The 16185-nt window shown below is 38.4% G+C and overlaps 1 protein-coding gene across 2 annotated transcripts in view; it reads right to left on the bottom strand.

The window, feature by feature from the left end:
• Positions 1-16185, bottom strand: part of LBR (lamin B receptor) — a 42133-nt gene that overhangs the window by 1727 nt on the left and 24221 nt on the right. Inside the window, exon 14 of one of the 2 annotated variants that reach the window (XM_067729638.1) lies at positions 13752-15714. The exons of the other annotated variant lie outside the window; for it this stretch is intronic. Coding sequence (XP_067585739.1) covers positions 15554-15714 — 161 coding nt within the window. The 3' untranslated portion in view covers positions 13752-15553. Of the gene's footprint in view, positions 1-13751; positions 15715-16185 lie in introns of those variants that run through there. 2 annotated transcript variants of the gene reach the window in all.

Below are 16185 nucleotides of genomic sequence, written 5' to 3'. Positions count from 1 at the left end.
TTATCCTTCATTCTTATATTGTGGTATATCACATTCTTTGATTTTCATATGTTTAGCCATCCTTACATCCCAGGGGTGAATCCCACTTGATCACTGTTTATGATCCTTTTAATGTAGTCTTGAATTTAGTTTGCTGTTTTTTTGAGAATCAAACAAGTAAGATTAAGTGTTAGGTGGTTTGTGTATTTAAGACAGAAGAGTGTGTTAGTAAACAAAGGGATGGAAAATAGGAAGCTGGAGCTACAGAACAGAAAAAATACTCCAAAACAGCTATGCAGAGCACAGGGGCAGGAATCAACTTGACTCAGAACTGGAAGGAAAAGAGGGGGAGAAAGAAACGATGGATGGAGATGTATAGAATTTTGTATAGGGGAAGGCCAGAAGGTTGAGATTACTTAATACTTAATGGCCTGTGAAGATGATCTTCCCATATATGGGGAAAGAGGTGGGTAGGAAGAGCGGTGGCAGGAAAGAAGATGGATTAAAGAACTTGAGAAAAATGATAAAAGACTAGCCAGGATGGAAACTTGCAAGTGTTTTATCCAAAGCACTTTTAAGATTATGCTGATTTGCCTTGGTATTAGCCTTCAGATTTCTCATTAAGTACTTTCAGTTGGAAAACAGCATCCTCTTGCCAAGTTATTTATCCCTGGCAATTGAGTCTGTCACCAAAGTTTGCAGACATGTTCTTAATGATCCCAACGACAAATCTTTCAAAAATTATGTGCCTGTTTCTAGATCCCAACAGAAACATGCCTACAAGTCAAGTAAACCCCTCAGTTCCTGGGTTAATGATCTCATCCAGAGGCTGAATTTCTTTAATACCTGGGCGCAAATGGCTTACACTGCAAGACATCGTCCATATGTATGAAAGCTGCTTTACATTTCTTCTTCATTTTTGTTTTGAGCTTAATGGTTTTACAGCATAATTTCACATGCTTGGCCTCTTTGGGTTCTCATAGCAACATGTGAATTTAAGCAAAGGAGGGATTCTTATCTTCAGTTTAGAAGGAGGAAATGGAGACCTAAGAAATTCAGAGTTTCTTCCAAGGTCACTTTGCCCTAAGAGACAGAGGTAGAAACAAAACCTGGTACATTCCTCTTTCTATTATGCTTGTGACACTAGCAGGAAGAAATGTGAAAAGAAATAAAAAAATAGTCACATGCAATTTTTAAGTGTAATTAATACATAATACAAATAATTTGAAAGGCATGAGAATAGTTCACATTTAAGGAGTACCTCACAGGGTGTCAAACATTTTTCGAAGTGCTTTACTCATACTAACTCAATTCTCATAGTAACCCTATGATATGAAGTAGGTATTATTATTTATCATCCTCGTTTTAGAGATGAGGAAACTGAGATACAAAAGCATGGAGTAACTTGCCCAAGGTTTCACAGCTAGAAAGTGGAAGTATTGAGATTTGAACACAGAAAATCTAGTTCCAAAGTCTGTACCAAACTGTCTCTTACACCACTGAACAATAAGTAAGTGTTACTGTTTGAAGGCAGTAACTCAAAACCAATCCACAAGATTCCACAAGGCCCAGCCAGGATTCCTACTGTAATAACAACATCCCTTATTACCCAAATCCAATGTGTTCCAGTGCTTTGTGGTCTCAAAAGCTTTAAAGCCATAGCTGGTTTTCATTAAAGTACAGGACTAGGGTCCAGAGAAAGGGGAGAGCTTGAGATGAAAAGAAAAGGAGGAATCTAGGAGAGGCTGGAAGAAATTGCTCAGATCATCTGAAAATGTGCAATTATTGTGCCCTTAACTACACCAACCTGTGGTCTGCCTTCCAATAGGTATATGAGACTTGTCACAGCTTGGAAGCACTCCAGCTCATCACCTAGCCAAAACCCCCAACACCCCACTGATCAAAAGAATGAGTTCTCTGAAGGATTTCCTGCAAGATATTGGCTCCCAGCTTGCTTCTTTCCACAAGGTGAGCATGAGAACCGGGACCAGAGACACCTGGTCCAGACAGGTCTGTCTCCAGTCCCTCCACCAGCACTCCCCCATGTCTTCCTCCCTTCTAGGATTAGAGGCCCCTATGACATCCCTACCTGCCCCCCAACAGGTACCAGGACCTCTTGCATGCACTAGAGCAGTCTCTCTTCTCCCTCTCCACCCACATCCCTCCCTCGCCCCATCTCCTCATGAACCAAAATAAACCCACATCCTTGTCAGACCTCACCTGCACCCCAGCAGGTGTCTCACTTTCTCATCTCTATGCCGTTAATTCTATGAGGTCAGAGACCAACAACACTAGATGCCTCCCAAAGGCACCTACATTTTAACAGTGGACTCCTGGAGATGGGCAGCTACCCAAGGGACTGATTCCCTGCTTCAGCCACTTCATTCATTTATTCATTTCATAAGAATAAATAAATGTTTGCCGGGTCCTAGGCCCCACCAGCTTGGCACAAACGTCCAGCAGATATCCAGCTAGAGCCTGTTACAATAATGTGTGGTCGGGGTATAGTGGGTGTTGCAAAGGGGCAGCACTAGACTGTAAGCTCCATGAAGGCAGGAACCAGGTGTGTTTTTACTCCCTATTGTATTCCAAGCACCTAATGCAGCCCTCACCACCGAAAAACTTCTCAATAAATATTCAACATTTGAAGAAAGAGCAAATGACTTTCTGAATGAATATAAGAATAGATGAATACTCTTGGAGCCTGAAACAGGGAGACCAGAACTAAGGGTCAGGGAAGGCCACTAAGGAAATAACTTCTAAGAAGAGACTTGAAGCTTGTTACCAGTTAAGCATTATCCAGGTCAGGACCGAATAAGAGGAGAGTAATTAACACCCTTAGTACTTACTGTAGAGTACTTACCAGGTGCCAGGCACTCTTCTAAGGACTTCGGATATATGAAGTCATTCAATTCTCTTGACAATCTTATGGTGTTGTTACTATTATTATCCCTATTTTCAGACAAGAAAACCTTGGCAGAGAGAAGTTAAGTAATTTGTCCAAAGTCACACAGCTACTAAGGGACTGAACCAAGATTTGAACTTAGCCTGTCTGACTTGGAAATTCACATGTTTAACCACTGCACTAAACTGGGAATTGTATTTTTATTAGAGAGAATACCATTCAAAGGCACAGAGGTGAGAGAGGAAAAAAGCACGTTAGAGAAACCAAATGTTCATCATGACCACAGCCACAGACTGACAAAGGGAGAATGGTTAGGATGAAGCTGGAGAGGTGAGCGCAGGCCAGCTCCCAGGGAGCCTGCTCCCTCCAGCGGCAATGGGAACCGCTGCCATGCTCTAGGCAAGGGGCCCATGGTCTGATGGCTGCAGCACAGTGCATGGTGCTGTCCCCATCAAATCCGAATGCCATCAAATGCCGTCTCTCCCACTCTTCTTCTAGGGGGTTGGAAAAAATTATGAAAAACTCTCCCCTGACATAAATGAAGACTGAATGCTGCTAGGTTGGGATTTGAAGGTGGCATTTCAAACCAGTGGGGCAAACCTCTCCTGAGGGTGGCTCAGCTGAACTGCCTGCCACCCAGCAGCCTACTCATTCCAGAGTTCAGTTAGGTTCAAGGAGATACCCCCAGCCAGCCTGCAATGAAACTCAGGGCACTGGGCAACGTGTTGATTATGAATAGAGGCAGTTTAGGCGGGGAGTGTGAGTGTGCAGACAGCCAGATGCCCAAGGCCACCCCCAGCCCAGTCGCTCTCCCACCATTGCCCCACTGATGTGAAGGCCATTGTTGTTGTTTACTAAATTCCAATCTGTTCTAGGCATCTATTTCTCTATACCAGGACCAACACCACACATGTCTAGAAGCTGTAAAGTTATATGTGGAGACTTGGTAGAGCAAGTCAGTCCTCGTTTTTCCTTTTCTTTAATCAAATTTTTATTATATTTTTACTATTTTTTATTGTGGTAAAATATACATAACATAAAATTTACCATTTTAACTACTACTTATTTTGGTTTTGTTTTGGCTGTGCTGGGCCTTCATTGCTGCACACAGGCTTTCTCTAGTTGTGGCGAGCAGAGGCTACTCTTTGTTGCAGTGTGCGGGCTTCTCATTGCAGTGGCTTCTCTTGTTGCGGAACACTTCCTGGCTTGCAGACAGCTGCCTTCTAGCTATGTCCTCACATGACCTTTCCTTGGTGTGCATGTGTGGAGAGAGAGAGCAAGCTCTCTGATGTCTCTTCTTATAAGGACATTAATCCTACTGGATCAAGACTCCCATCCACATGACTTTAATTACTTCTTCAGAGGCCCCATCTCTAAATACAGCTACACTGGGTGTTAGGGCTTCAACATATGAATTGGTGGGGGTCGGGGGGGGTATAAATATTCAGTCCATAACACCACATTTTGTTCATCCACTCATCTGTCCATAGACACTTGAGTCATTTCCATCTTTTGGCCATTGTGAACAGTGCTGCTATGAACATGGGTACGCAAATATCTGTTCGAGTCCCTGTTTCGGTTCTTTTGGGTAGATATCTAGGAGTGGAACTGTTGGATCATATGGTAATTCTGTTAAATTTTTTGAGGAAATGGCATACTCTTTTCCATAGTGGCTGCACCATTTTCCATTCCCACCAACAGTGCACAGCGTTCTAATTTCTCCACATCCTCACCAATACTTGTTATTTTCTGGCTCTTGATAGTAGCCATCCCAAAGGATGTGAAGTGGTATCTCATTGTGCTTTTGATTTACATTTCCCTAATGACTAGTGGTACTGAAATCTTTTCATGTGTTTATTGGCCATTTGTATATATTCTTTGGAGAAATATCTGTTCAAGTCCTCGGCCCATTTTTAATCAGGATTTCTTGGTTATTGTTGTATTGTAGGAGTTCCTTATATGTTCTGGATGTTAATTCCTTATCGGATGTATGAGTTGCAAATATTTTCTCCCATTCTGTGGGTTGCCAATTCACTCTGTTGATAGTGTCCTTTGATGTATAAAAGTTTTTAATTTTGAGGTAGCCCAATTTATCTATTTTTTGTTGTTGTTGTCTATGCTTTTGGTGCCATAACCAAGAAATAATTAACAAATCCAATGTCATAAAGCTTTTCCCCTATGTTGTCTTCTAAGAGTTTTATAGTTTAGCTCTTCCGTTTAGGTCTTTGATCCATTGTGAGTAAACTTTTGTGTATAGTGTAAGGTAACAGTCCATATTGTACATTGATATCCAATTTAACCAACACCATTTGTTGAAGAGGCTGTCCTTTCCCCATGGAATATCTTGGCACCTTTGTTGCAAATCGTTTGAGCATGTACATGTTTATTTCTGGGTTCATTCTCTATTCTGTTCCATTGTTCTATTGTCTGTCTTTGTGCCAGTTGCACACTATTTTGATTAGTGTAGCTTTGTAATAAGCTTTGAAATCAGGAAGTGTAAGACCTCAAACTTTGTTCTTCAATATTACTTTGTTTATTCAGTTATCCTTGAGATTCCATATGAATTTTTAAGATGGATTTCTCTGTTTCTACAAAAAACATCACTGGGATTTTGATAGAGACTATGTTGAATCTGTAGATCACTTTGGGTAGTATTGGCATTGGTGTTGTCATCCAGTCCATGAACTCATTGTTCCTTTTTAAAACTATCTTGACTTTTGTACCTTTTCTCTTCTAGGTGAATTTGAGAATAGGCCGACCACATTTCACTTTTTAAACAACCTGTTGGGATTTTGATCAGCTTACATTACATTTACCTATAAATCTGGGAAAGAATTACTATCTTTTTAAAATTGAGTTTTTCCAATATTGAGTTGGCCAAAAAGTTTGGTTTTTTCCATAAGATGGCTCTAGTAGCACTTAGTTTTGTTAGATTGTATTGTGACAGCTGTCATATCAGGGTGCATTTTTAAAAAAACATCAAAATTGGTGAATTTTTGTGTAGCTATTTTAATATCGAAGATGGAAGAAAACAACATTTTTGGCCTATTATGCTTTATTATTTCAAGAAAGGTTAAAACACAGCTGAAATGCAAAAAAAGATTTGTGCAGTGTATGAAGAAGGTGCTGTGACTGATAAGACGTGGCAAAGTAGTTTGCAAAGTTTCGTGCTGGATATTTCTCGCTGGACAATGCTCCACAGTCGGGTAGACCAGTTGATAGCCATAAAATCGAGACATTAATTGAGAACAATCAATGTTATACCACGTGGGAGAGAGCCAACATACTCAAAATACCCAAATCAAGCGCTGAAGATCATTTGCACCAGCTTGGCTATGTTAATTGCTTTGATTGTTTGGGTTCCACATAAGTTAAGCGAAAAAAACCTTCTTGACCGTATTTCCACATGCGATTCTCTACTTAAACATAATGAAAACGTTCCATTTTCAAAACAAATTGTGATGGGCTATAAAAAGTGGATACTGTACAATAATGCGGAACAGAAGAGATCGTAGGGCAAGCGAAATGAACACCACCAACCACACCAAAGGCCGGTCTTCGTCCAAAGAAGGTGATGTTGTGTATATGCTGGGATTGGAAAGGAGTCTTCTATTATGAGCTCCTTCCGGAAAACCAAACGATTAATTCCAACAAGTACTGCTCCCAATGAGACCAACTGAAAGCAACACTTGGCAAAAAGCGTCCAGAATTAGTCAACAGAAAACGCATAGTCTTTCATCAGGATAACGCAAGACCTCATGTTTGTTTGATGACCAGGCAAAAACTGTTAGAGCTTGGTTGGGAAGTTCTGATTCATCCTCCCTATTCACCAGACATTGCACCTTGGGATTTCCATTTATTTCGGTCTTTACAAATTCTCTTAATGGAAATAATTTCAATTCCCTGGAAGACTATAAAAGGCACCTGGAACAGTTCTTTGCTCAAAAAGATAAAAAGTTTTGGGAAGGGCTTCCCTGGTGGCGCAGTAGTTGAGAGTCCACCTGCCGATGCAGGGGACACGGGTTCGTGTCTTGGTCTGGGAGGATCCCATGTGCCGCGGAGCGGCTGGGCCCGAGCCATGGCCGCTGAGCCTGCACGTCCGGAGCCTGTGCTCTGCAATGGGAGAGGCCACAACAGTGAGAGGCCCACGTACTGCCACAAAAAAAAAAAAAAAAAAAGTTTTGGGAAGATGGAATTATGAAGTTGCCTGAAAGATGGCAGAAGGTAGTGGAACAAAACGGTGAATACGCTGTTCAATAAAGTTCTTGATAAAAGTGAAAAATATGTCTTTTATTTTTACTTAAAAAACCAAAGGAACTTTTTGGCCAACCCAAATAGAAACATGGTTTCTCTTTCCATTTACTTAGGTCGTTTGTATTCTTTAGTAAGTTTTGTTTTTGTCACATTGGTCTTAGAAAATTCTTGTTAGATTGTTTTCCTAAGTGGTTTATAATTGTTGCTATTGTGAATAAGATTTTTTAAATTTTTATTTTATATTGGAATATCGTTGATTTATAATGTGTTAGTGTCAGATGTACAGCAAAGTGATTTAGTTATACATATACATATATCTATTCTTTTTCAGATTCTTTTCTCATATAGGTGATTACAGAGTATTGAGTAGAGTTCCCTGTGGTATACAGTAGGTCCTTGTTGATTATTTATTTTATATACAGTAGTGTATATATGTTAATCCCAACCTCCTAATTTATCCCACCCCCCCACCTTTCCCCTTTGGTAACCATAAATTTGCTTTCTAAGTCTGTGAGTCTGTTTCTGTTTTGTAAATACATTCATTTGTATCATTTTTTTAGATTCCACATATACGTGATATCATGCAGTATTTGTCTTTCTCTGACTTCACTTAGTGTGATAATCTCTAGGTCTTTCCATGTTGCTGCAAATGGCATTATTTCATTCTTTTTTATGGCTGAGTAATATTCCATTGTATATATGTACCACATCTTCTTTATCCATTCCTCTGTTGATGGACATTTAGGTTGCTTCCATGTCTTGGCTATTGTAAATAGTGCTGCTATGAACATTGGGGTGCATGTATCTTTTCGAAGTATGGTTTTCTCTGGATATATGTCCAGGAGTGGGATTGCTGGATCATATAGTAGCTCTATTTTTAGCTTTTTAAGTAACCTCCGTACTGTTCTCCATAATGACTGCACCAAATTACATTCCCATCAACAGTGTAGGGGGGGTTCCCTTGTGAATAGGATTTTTAATGCCCTCCAAATTACTCTTTGTCCTCTACCTGGGGTTAGCCAAACTTGAGGTTAAGGGCACAGTTGTCTAAGACTAATTCTGCCCAAGACTCCTCACACCAAATGAAAAACCACCCTTAAGCTTAATAATTTGTTAGAAAGACTCATAGAGCTTCAGGAAAGTGTCACAGTTACAGTTTTATTATAGCCAAAGGATACAAATCAGAACCAGCCAAAGGAAGAGACACATAAGGCAGAATCTAGGACTGGGAGGGTTCCAAATACAAAGCTTCCACATTTTCAGGGACGTGTTACCCTCCTGGTATCGAGGTGTAGCTAGGTGTGTATGGAGTATTGCCAACCCAGGAAGCTCACCTGGGTTGTTCAGTGTTCCGTTTTCGTTTGGGGTTTCATTATGTAGCCATGTTTGATTGAATCACTGCTCACATGGCTGAATCCAATCTTCAGTCTTCTCTCATCCCCAGAGGTTGGGCTGCTGTCATTTGGCTCAATGTCACAGACCTCTAATATTACAGTGGCTCTTTCTGGCATAGCCAACCCCCACCCTGAGTCATCTCATTAGCATCAACTATCCAGGGACCACCAACAACCACCTCATTAGCATAAACCTTCGGGGGTAGTCCCAGGAGCCCACCATGAATAACAAATTCCAAGGGTTTAGAGGTCACCTTCCAGGAACCAGGGACATAGACTAGCCAAATGCTTTATTATACATCCTTTTCCTCATCTCTTTTTTTTTTCCTAATTTAAACTGGCCAAGTTTGTCTATTTCATTTACTTTTTCCAATAAACCAAATTTTGCCTTTATTAATTAACTCTAATGGTGTTTTGTTCCTTTGCCTTCCCTTCTTTAACCTCTGTTCATCTTTTTAGTTCCTTCTGCTTTCTTTGGGTTTATTGCTCTTTTACTAGTTTCTTTCTGCTTGTTTTCACTGAGGTATAACACATACAGAGTAACGGTCACAAATCTTAAGTATTCCACTCAGCTACTCAGATCAAGCTATACTACTACTGTCAGTCACCACCTCAGAAGGCTCCCTCACATCCCGTCCTAGTTAATGCCCTCCTCAAAGGTAATCACTATTCTGTCTTTTATCATCAATTACTTTTCCTATCTTGAACTTTTATAAAAGGGATCATGCAGCATGTACTCTTTTGTTTCTAGTTTCTTTTGCTCAACATTACATCTGTGAGGTTCATCCTTATTTTGCATATAGTAATTACTCTTTTTCATCACTCTGTAGTATTCTACTGTGTTAATGTTCCACAACTTATCTGTACTCTGACTGATGGACATTAGGGTTGTTTTCTGTTTAGAACTATTATGATTAAATGTGCTTTAACATTATTGTATATGTCTTTTGATGGACATAAATACTCATTTCTCTTGAATACATACCTGGGAATTAAATTGAGGGTCATATATTTAGCTTAAGTGTAGATACTACCAAATCATTTTTGAAAGTGATTGTACCAATCTACAGACCTATCAGTAATGTGTAAGATTAGTCCACATCCTTGCCAACATTTGGTATTATCTTTTAATTTTTGTCATTCTGGTGGGTATGTATTGATATCTCTTCATGGTATTAATTTGCATTTCCTTGGTGACTAATGAAGTTGAACACCATTTAATATGCTTATTGACACGTGAATATCCTCTCTTGTGAAATTCCTGTTTGAGTCTTTTGCCCACGTTTTAATTGGGCTGTCTTTTTGTTATTGATTTACAGAAGTTCTTTATATATTCTGGACATAAGTCTTTTGTCAGATATATATATGGATATATGTATCAGAAGTTTCTTCTGCCAGTGTGTGGCTTTCCTTTTTACTTTATGATGTCTTCTTTTTCTCTGTTTTAATAAAATTCAGTATATCTATCTTTTCTTTGGGGGTTAGTATTTTTGAGTGTCCTTTTTAAGCAATATTTGCCTATCTCAGGGTCATGAAAGTATTCTCCTATGTTATCTTCTAGAAGCTATATTGCTTTGCCTTTCACATTTAGGCTTATGATCCACATAGAATTGAGTTTGTGTGTAATGAGGTGGGGTCAAAAGTCATTTTTTCCATATGAGTATCCAAGTATTGACTTGGCATCCTTTCCTTTTTATTGAAATGGTCATCCTTACCCTACTTCATCTTTGTCACAGATCAAGTAATTTTATATGCCTGGGCCCATTTCTTGAGTCTCAATTTTGTTCCATTGATTTATTTGCCTGTCTTTGTGCCAGCACCACACTCCTTTAATTACTGTAGCTTATAGTGATTCTTAATATCTGGTAGTATAAAGTCTTCCAACTTTTCTTTTTCCTTAAAGTTGTCTTGCTTTTTGGAGAACTGATATCTTAGCAATACTGAGACTTTCAATCATGAATATTTATTTAGATCTTTTAAAACTTCTGTAGCTTATGTTGATCTTAAACATTTATTTAAATGCATATAGTTTGGTGCAGCCACTATGGAAGACAATGTGGAGGTTCCTCAAAAAATTAAAAATAAAACTACCATGTGATCCAGCAATTCCACTTCTGGGAATATACCTAAAGAAACAAAAACCCTATGTTTAAGAGATATCTGCATTCCCATGTTTATAGCAGCATTATTTACAATAGCTAAGATATAGAAACAACCTGAGTGTCCACTGATGGATAAATGGATAAAGAAAATGTGGTATATATGCATAGAATGGAATATTTTTTCTAGTTTTACTGAGATATAATTGACATACAGCACTGTATAAGTTTAAAGTATACAGCACAATGATTTGACTTTTTTTTTTAACATCTTTATTGGAGTATAATTGCTTTCCAATGGTGTGTTAGTTTCTGCTTTATAACAGAGTGAATCAGTTACACATATGTCCCCATATCTCTTCCCTCTTGCATCTCCCTCCCTCCCACCCTCCCTATCCCACCCCCTAGGTGGTCACAAACCACCGAGCTGATCTCCCTGTGCTATGCAGCTGCTTCCCACTAACTAGCTATTTTATGTTTGGCAGTGTATATATGTCCATGCCACTCTCTCACTTTGTCCCAGCTTACCCTTCCCCCTGCCCATATCCTCAAGTCCATTCTCTAGTAGGTCTGCATCTTTATTCCCGTCTTGCCCCTAGGTTCTTCATGACCATTTTTTTTTTTTTAGATTCCATATATATGTGTTAGCATACAGTATTTGTTTTTCTCTTTCTGACTTACTTCACTCTGTATGACAGACTCCAGATCCACCCACCTCACTACAAATAACTCAATTTCGTTTCTTTCTATGGCTAATATTCCATTGTATATATGTGCCACATCTTCTTTATCCTTTCATCTGTCGATGGACCCTTAGGTTGCTTCCATCTCCTGGCTATTGTAAATAGAGCTGCAATGAACATTTTGGTACATGACTCTTTTTGAATTATGGTTTTCTCAGACTTTTTGACTTAGATATATTGTGAAATGATTACCACAAAAAGTTTAGTTAACACCCATAGATACAAAAAGAAAAAGAAAAATGTTTTTTTCCTTGTGATGAGAACTCTTGGGATCTACTCTCTAATATACAATGGAATAAATATTATTCACCCATAAAAAATAAGGAAATCTTGCCATTTGCAACAACATCGATGGACCTTGAGGGCATTATGCTAAGTGAAATAAGTCATACAGAGAAAGACAAATACCATATGATCTCACTTATATGTGGAATCCAGAAAAAAAAAATAAAACAAATTCATAGATACAGAGAACAGATTGGTGGTTGCCAGAGGCTGGGGTACGGAGGTGAGTGAAATGGGTAAAAGTGGTCAAAAAAGTACAAACTTCCAGTCATAAAATAAATTAAGACCTGCAATGTAATGTACAGCATGGAGACGATAGTTAATGATACTGCATTGCATATTTGAAAATTGCTGAGAGTAAATATTAAAAGTTCTCATCACAAGAAAAAAATTATAAATATATATGGTGATGAATGTCACCTAGACTTATTGTGGTGATCATTTTGCAATATATACATGTATCATGTCATATACCTGTGTGTGCGTGTGTGTGTCCAGTGCTGTGCTAGGTGGTGCAAATATAGAGATGAACAAAACAAGGCTCCTTCCCTCCAGATCACAATCTATCTGATAATGATGGCACTGTTGCTTATTAGCCAACGTTTACTGAGTATCTCCTGTGTGCCAGATACTGTGCTAAGCTCTTTATCTGTATTATTTAATCCTCAAAAAGTATCCTCATTTTATAGCTCAGGAAACTAAGGTTCAAAGAGGGTGAAGGGCCTGACGGCAACTTTTGAGACAAAAGAGGCTCTTCTTCCCTTACAGAAATGGTCTTGTTCTGACTTCACCAGACCTTCTCTTTCCACTGAAAAACCAACCCTGAGAATTCAATGCTGAGAATTCAGAAAATTGGATAAATGTCAAAATGTGTTTCTGTAGGTAGATTTTTATTATTGAGCACCAATTATGTTGAGTAATCATAAAAATTCCTATATTATCTTAAGGCCACCTATGTACTATGTAGTATATCAACAAAATTTAATACATGAAGAAACTGCTGCTCAGAGAGATTAAGTGACTGGCCCAAGCTCACATGGCCAGGAGGAAGCAGGGCTAGGATTCAAAGCCATGTTCATCGTCACATTACCTCAGCAATGGGTCCACTGGCAGAAAACAAATCCCACGTCTCCACAAATGAAGATCAAACAATCCGTTCTGTCTGTAATAAGGGGGGGGTAGGGAGGGTGGGGCTCACACCCAGAACTAGACTCTGTAACAAACAGCCATGAACAAAATATTAACGTCTACTTACTTTGGTGTCTAGGAAATTGTACTATCTGAAAGTCCCATTATCAAAAACACATACACTGAGAATCTAATTACACACAGCACTATTGAAAAGAATTATAAAGACCTAGCCCCTGTCATTTAGGAATCAATAAGAAAATGATAAAACATAGGATTTTAACAAAGGATACAAGGTGGGATCTTATTTGGTCCAATTCATTTGTTAAAATAGTTTTAGGAATTATCCACAATCTGCTAAAACAAAACATTCCATGAGTTATGGAAACCACCAATAAGCAAAGCCTTTTCCTCAAAGAGTACAAAAATAAGACTAAGAATCACATGATACGATGATATTTTTAGCCTACTTGGTGTTGGTGCATATTCGAAACACCCACGTTCTGCAAAGCCATGTCACACTGGGAAGAGAGACGAAGACATGAAAGTGTCTCATCTCATTTCACTGACACATGCCTCTCTCACACAAATGTACTATCGTTCACATGCACTTAGGTGCTTTTGTGAGTAATACAAATTCATTTGAAAGTATTACTGAGTCTGTGATACTTGGGATCGTTCCTCTATTTGCTCAAAGAGCAAATACTAAATCCATGACCACTGTCTGGGAGTTGGGAGCCCTCCACTAACCCCTTTCAAGCTCCAACTTCTGAGAGCCTCAATGCAAACCGCAGTTTGCCAGGGGTCCCAGTTTGCCTTGTGGTCCAGGAGGGTCCCAAAGGATCCTAGAAAAAAACAGGGGTTGGGTGGGGAGTGGTAATCTAAGGGCTCCTGTTTTGGTCCCAATGATCCCAGAGTTACAGGCCAAAAAAAAAAGAGAGACTCCAAAGTGATCAAAGCAACATCTTATTTTCAACTTTATTGCCAACTTAAAACTTCATTATAAAACTTGTCAAATAAACATGTCAAAAACAAAATAATTAAAAACAAATTGTAGCTGATATCCAGAAACTGCAGCACTGTGTTGGAAACAGCTCTTTTCTCATTACCAAGGAAAGAATTAAAGGTCCTTCTTCCTCCCCTAAAGCTTCATTGGTGACTCTAGTATAGAATAGGCTGGGACGCCATTTTTTGATGCCAGGAGAGAAGCATTAAAAAACTTGCATACATCAGTACTAATAAAACACTGAAAATTTCACCAAAACGATGTTTAAAGACTAAAGGATGCGGAATGTTCTTCATGATCACATTAACGTAAGTTCTGTTATATACACTTCGAACTGCAGCGTAGAACAAACACTGCATATCTAAATGGCTCATATGTAAAATGTATAATTAAAAACCCAAACATATACACTATATTTATTAGATTCCCCTATGTTTAAGATTCTGGAGAACAATTTAACTCTGAATACGAAACCTTAGTGAATTTGCTACTGTTCCATTATAGGACAATTAATAATGAGACTATCTCAACTGAAGGAGAATCTAATGGCTAAAGCTACCTTATGCACAGCTATTAAACTAAAAGAAACGATTTTAAACTATTCCCTTAAATTGTATTTAGATAAATAGATTTCTAAAGATGAATACAACACTCCTTTACAGGGAGTAGAGTTTTGTAAATATAAAGGCTATGCAAAATACAGTATAAACTGCCTGAACTAACAGTAGCAAAAACACAGTTTAATTTAAAAAGTCAAAAACATATAAAAATATTAGCCTTTCAGAAATGGCAAATTTTCAAACACCACTCTGTGTAAAAATGTTTAAATAGTGATGTTATTCCAAAAATATATATTTATTCTATTTTTCTATTTGCAACAGTTTATAAAGGCAAACAAACACCTGCGGTTGAGGTAGCAAAGCCAAATTCACAAACTTTGGATTAGGAAAAATACCCTTCCTACTCTTAATAGCATCTTTCATACAATATTAAATGAGTTCCACTTCTTTCAAAATGTTTAATTCGCATGTAGTACTTTACAAAACTTAATTTAAAATACTGCAAATGTTTGTTAAAAAGATACTTAGTCCCGAAAATTATTTCACATTCAAAATACTATACAGAAAAATCTGAAGTCCCCATATATTACATAAAAGCTATGTATTTACAGTTTCAAATGCAGTTTTACACGTTGAGGTTAAGCAAACCACTACTAATGGTCTTCATTAAACAGTGTCCACTATCAATCATCCCCCTTCCCGTACAGCACTGAACAGAAAGGACCAGTTTTTACTTTCGAATCACATAGCTAGTAAATGATTTAATTTAAAGGGAAACAAATTCTATTCTCTTAATGCAATAAAACATAAATGTACTTTAAAATGTAACTGTTTTCATTTAAGAAAAACCAACTGGACAAAGGAATCAAACTTTGAAAGGTAATCAAAAACCCTAAACATCAACAGTATTCAGTGCATTTGTAAGACTGTTTTCAGATTTTTAAGGATTGAAAATTTCCTATTAGAATGCAAATTCTAACATCTTTATTTATATTTTCCTTATGTTAATTGTTATGATTTAATAAAAATGAACACAGCTACATTAAAAGACTTACTACTTGGCTCTATAGTCCTGCCTCAAAAAGAAAGAGAAACATAAAGATCCTGTCAGTGCAACGAAAGGTTCATTTTGGGTTTTTTTCCTTTTTTTGTCAATGGAACCAAAACTGCAGGAGCATTTAGACAGCGCCTAGACCAGAATCAGTAGATGTATGGGAATATGCGGTACGGGACGCGCTGGCAGTACTTCTCCCATGCCAGGCCGTACTTCTTCCTACAGTGGCGTTCATCGCGAGCCTCCCGGTGCACCAGCAAAACGGTGAAATAAATCACGTAGAAATAAGGAAGAACGTGATTGAAACCTGGGGACAGCAACAGTAAATAGTACTAGATATTTTTATTATCACTACACAACTACACAGTATTGTTTCCTGCTGGTCCCCAAATCGTCTAAAAATGGACCATCCCGTTACTTCATTTTCTCCAATGGGGCAAACAACTACACCGGTTCATAAATTCCCACTAGTGTGTGGCAGGAGGTAGTATTTGAATTAAAAGCTATTCAGAGAACAGTGATTAATCCACCCTAACAATCCTTCAAAATCAGAACCTCTGTATTTAAAGCAAATCTCCCCGTTTCCTCCCCGCCGGTGCTCAGGAAGAGGACGGCAGGCCACCCGTGAGGGGCAGGGTGGGCAGGGCAGACAGCACTGCAGGGTATGGGCTGACACTAACACAAACAAAACAGAGTGTGCCTTTTCTTCTTCTTAAGAACCGGAGTTTTTCAGAATCTACGTACACTGAGTCACAAATAGAAAGTTAATTTCTACATA

This window comes from Pseudorca crassidens, chromosome 2 (genome assembly GCF_039906515.1).
Source record: "Pseudorca crassidens isolate mPseCra1 chromosome 2, mPseCra1.hap1, whole genome shotgun sequence".
Lineage (NCBI taxonomy): Eukaryota > Metazoa > Chordata > Mammalia > Artiodactyla > Delphinidae > Pseudorca > Pseudorca crassidens.
The sequence above is the reverse complement of the archived record's forward strand: the minus strand, read 5'-3'. Positions and strand labels throughout refer to the sequence as shown.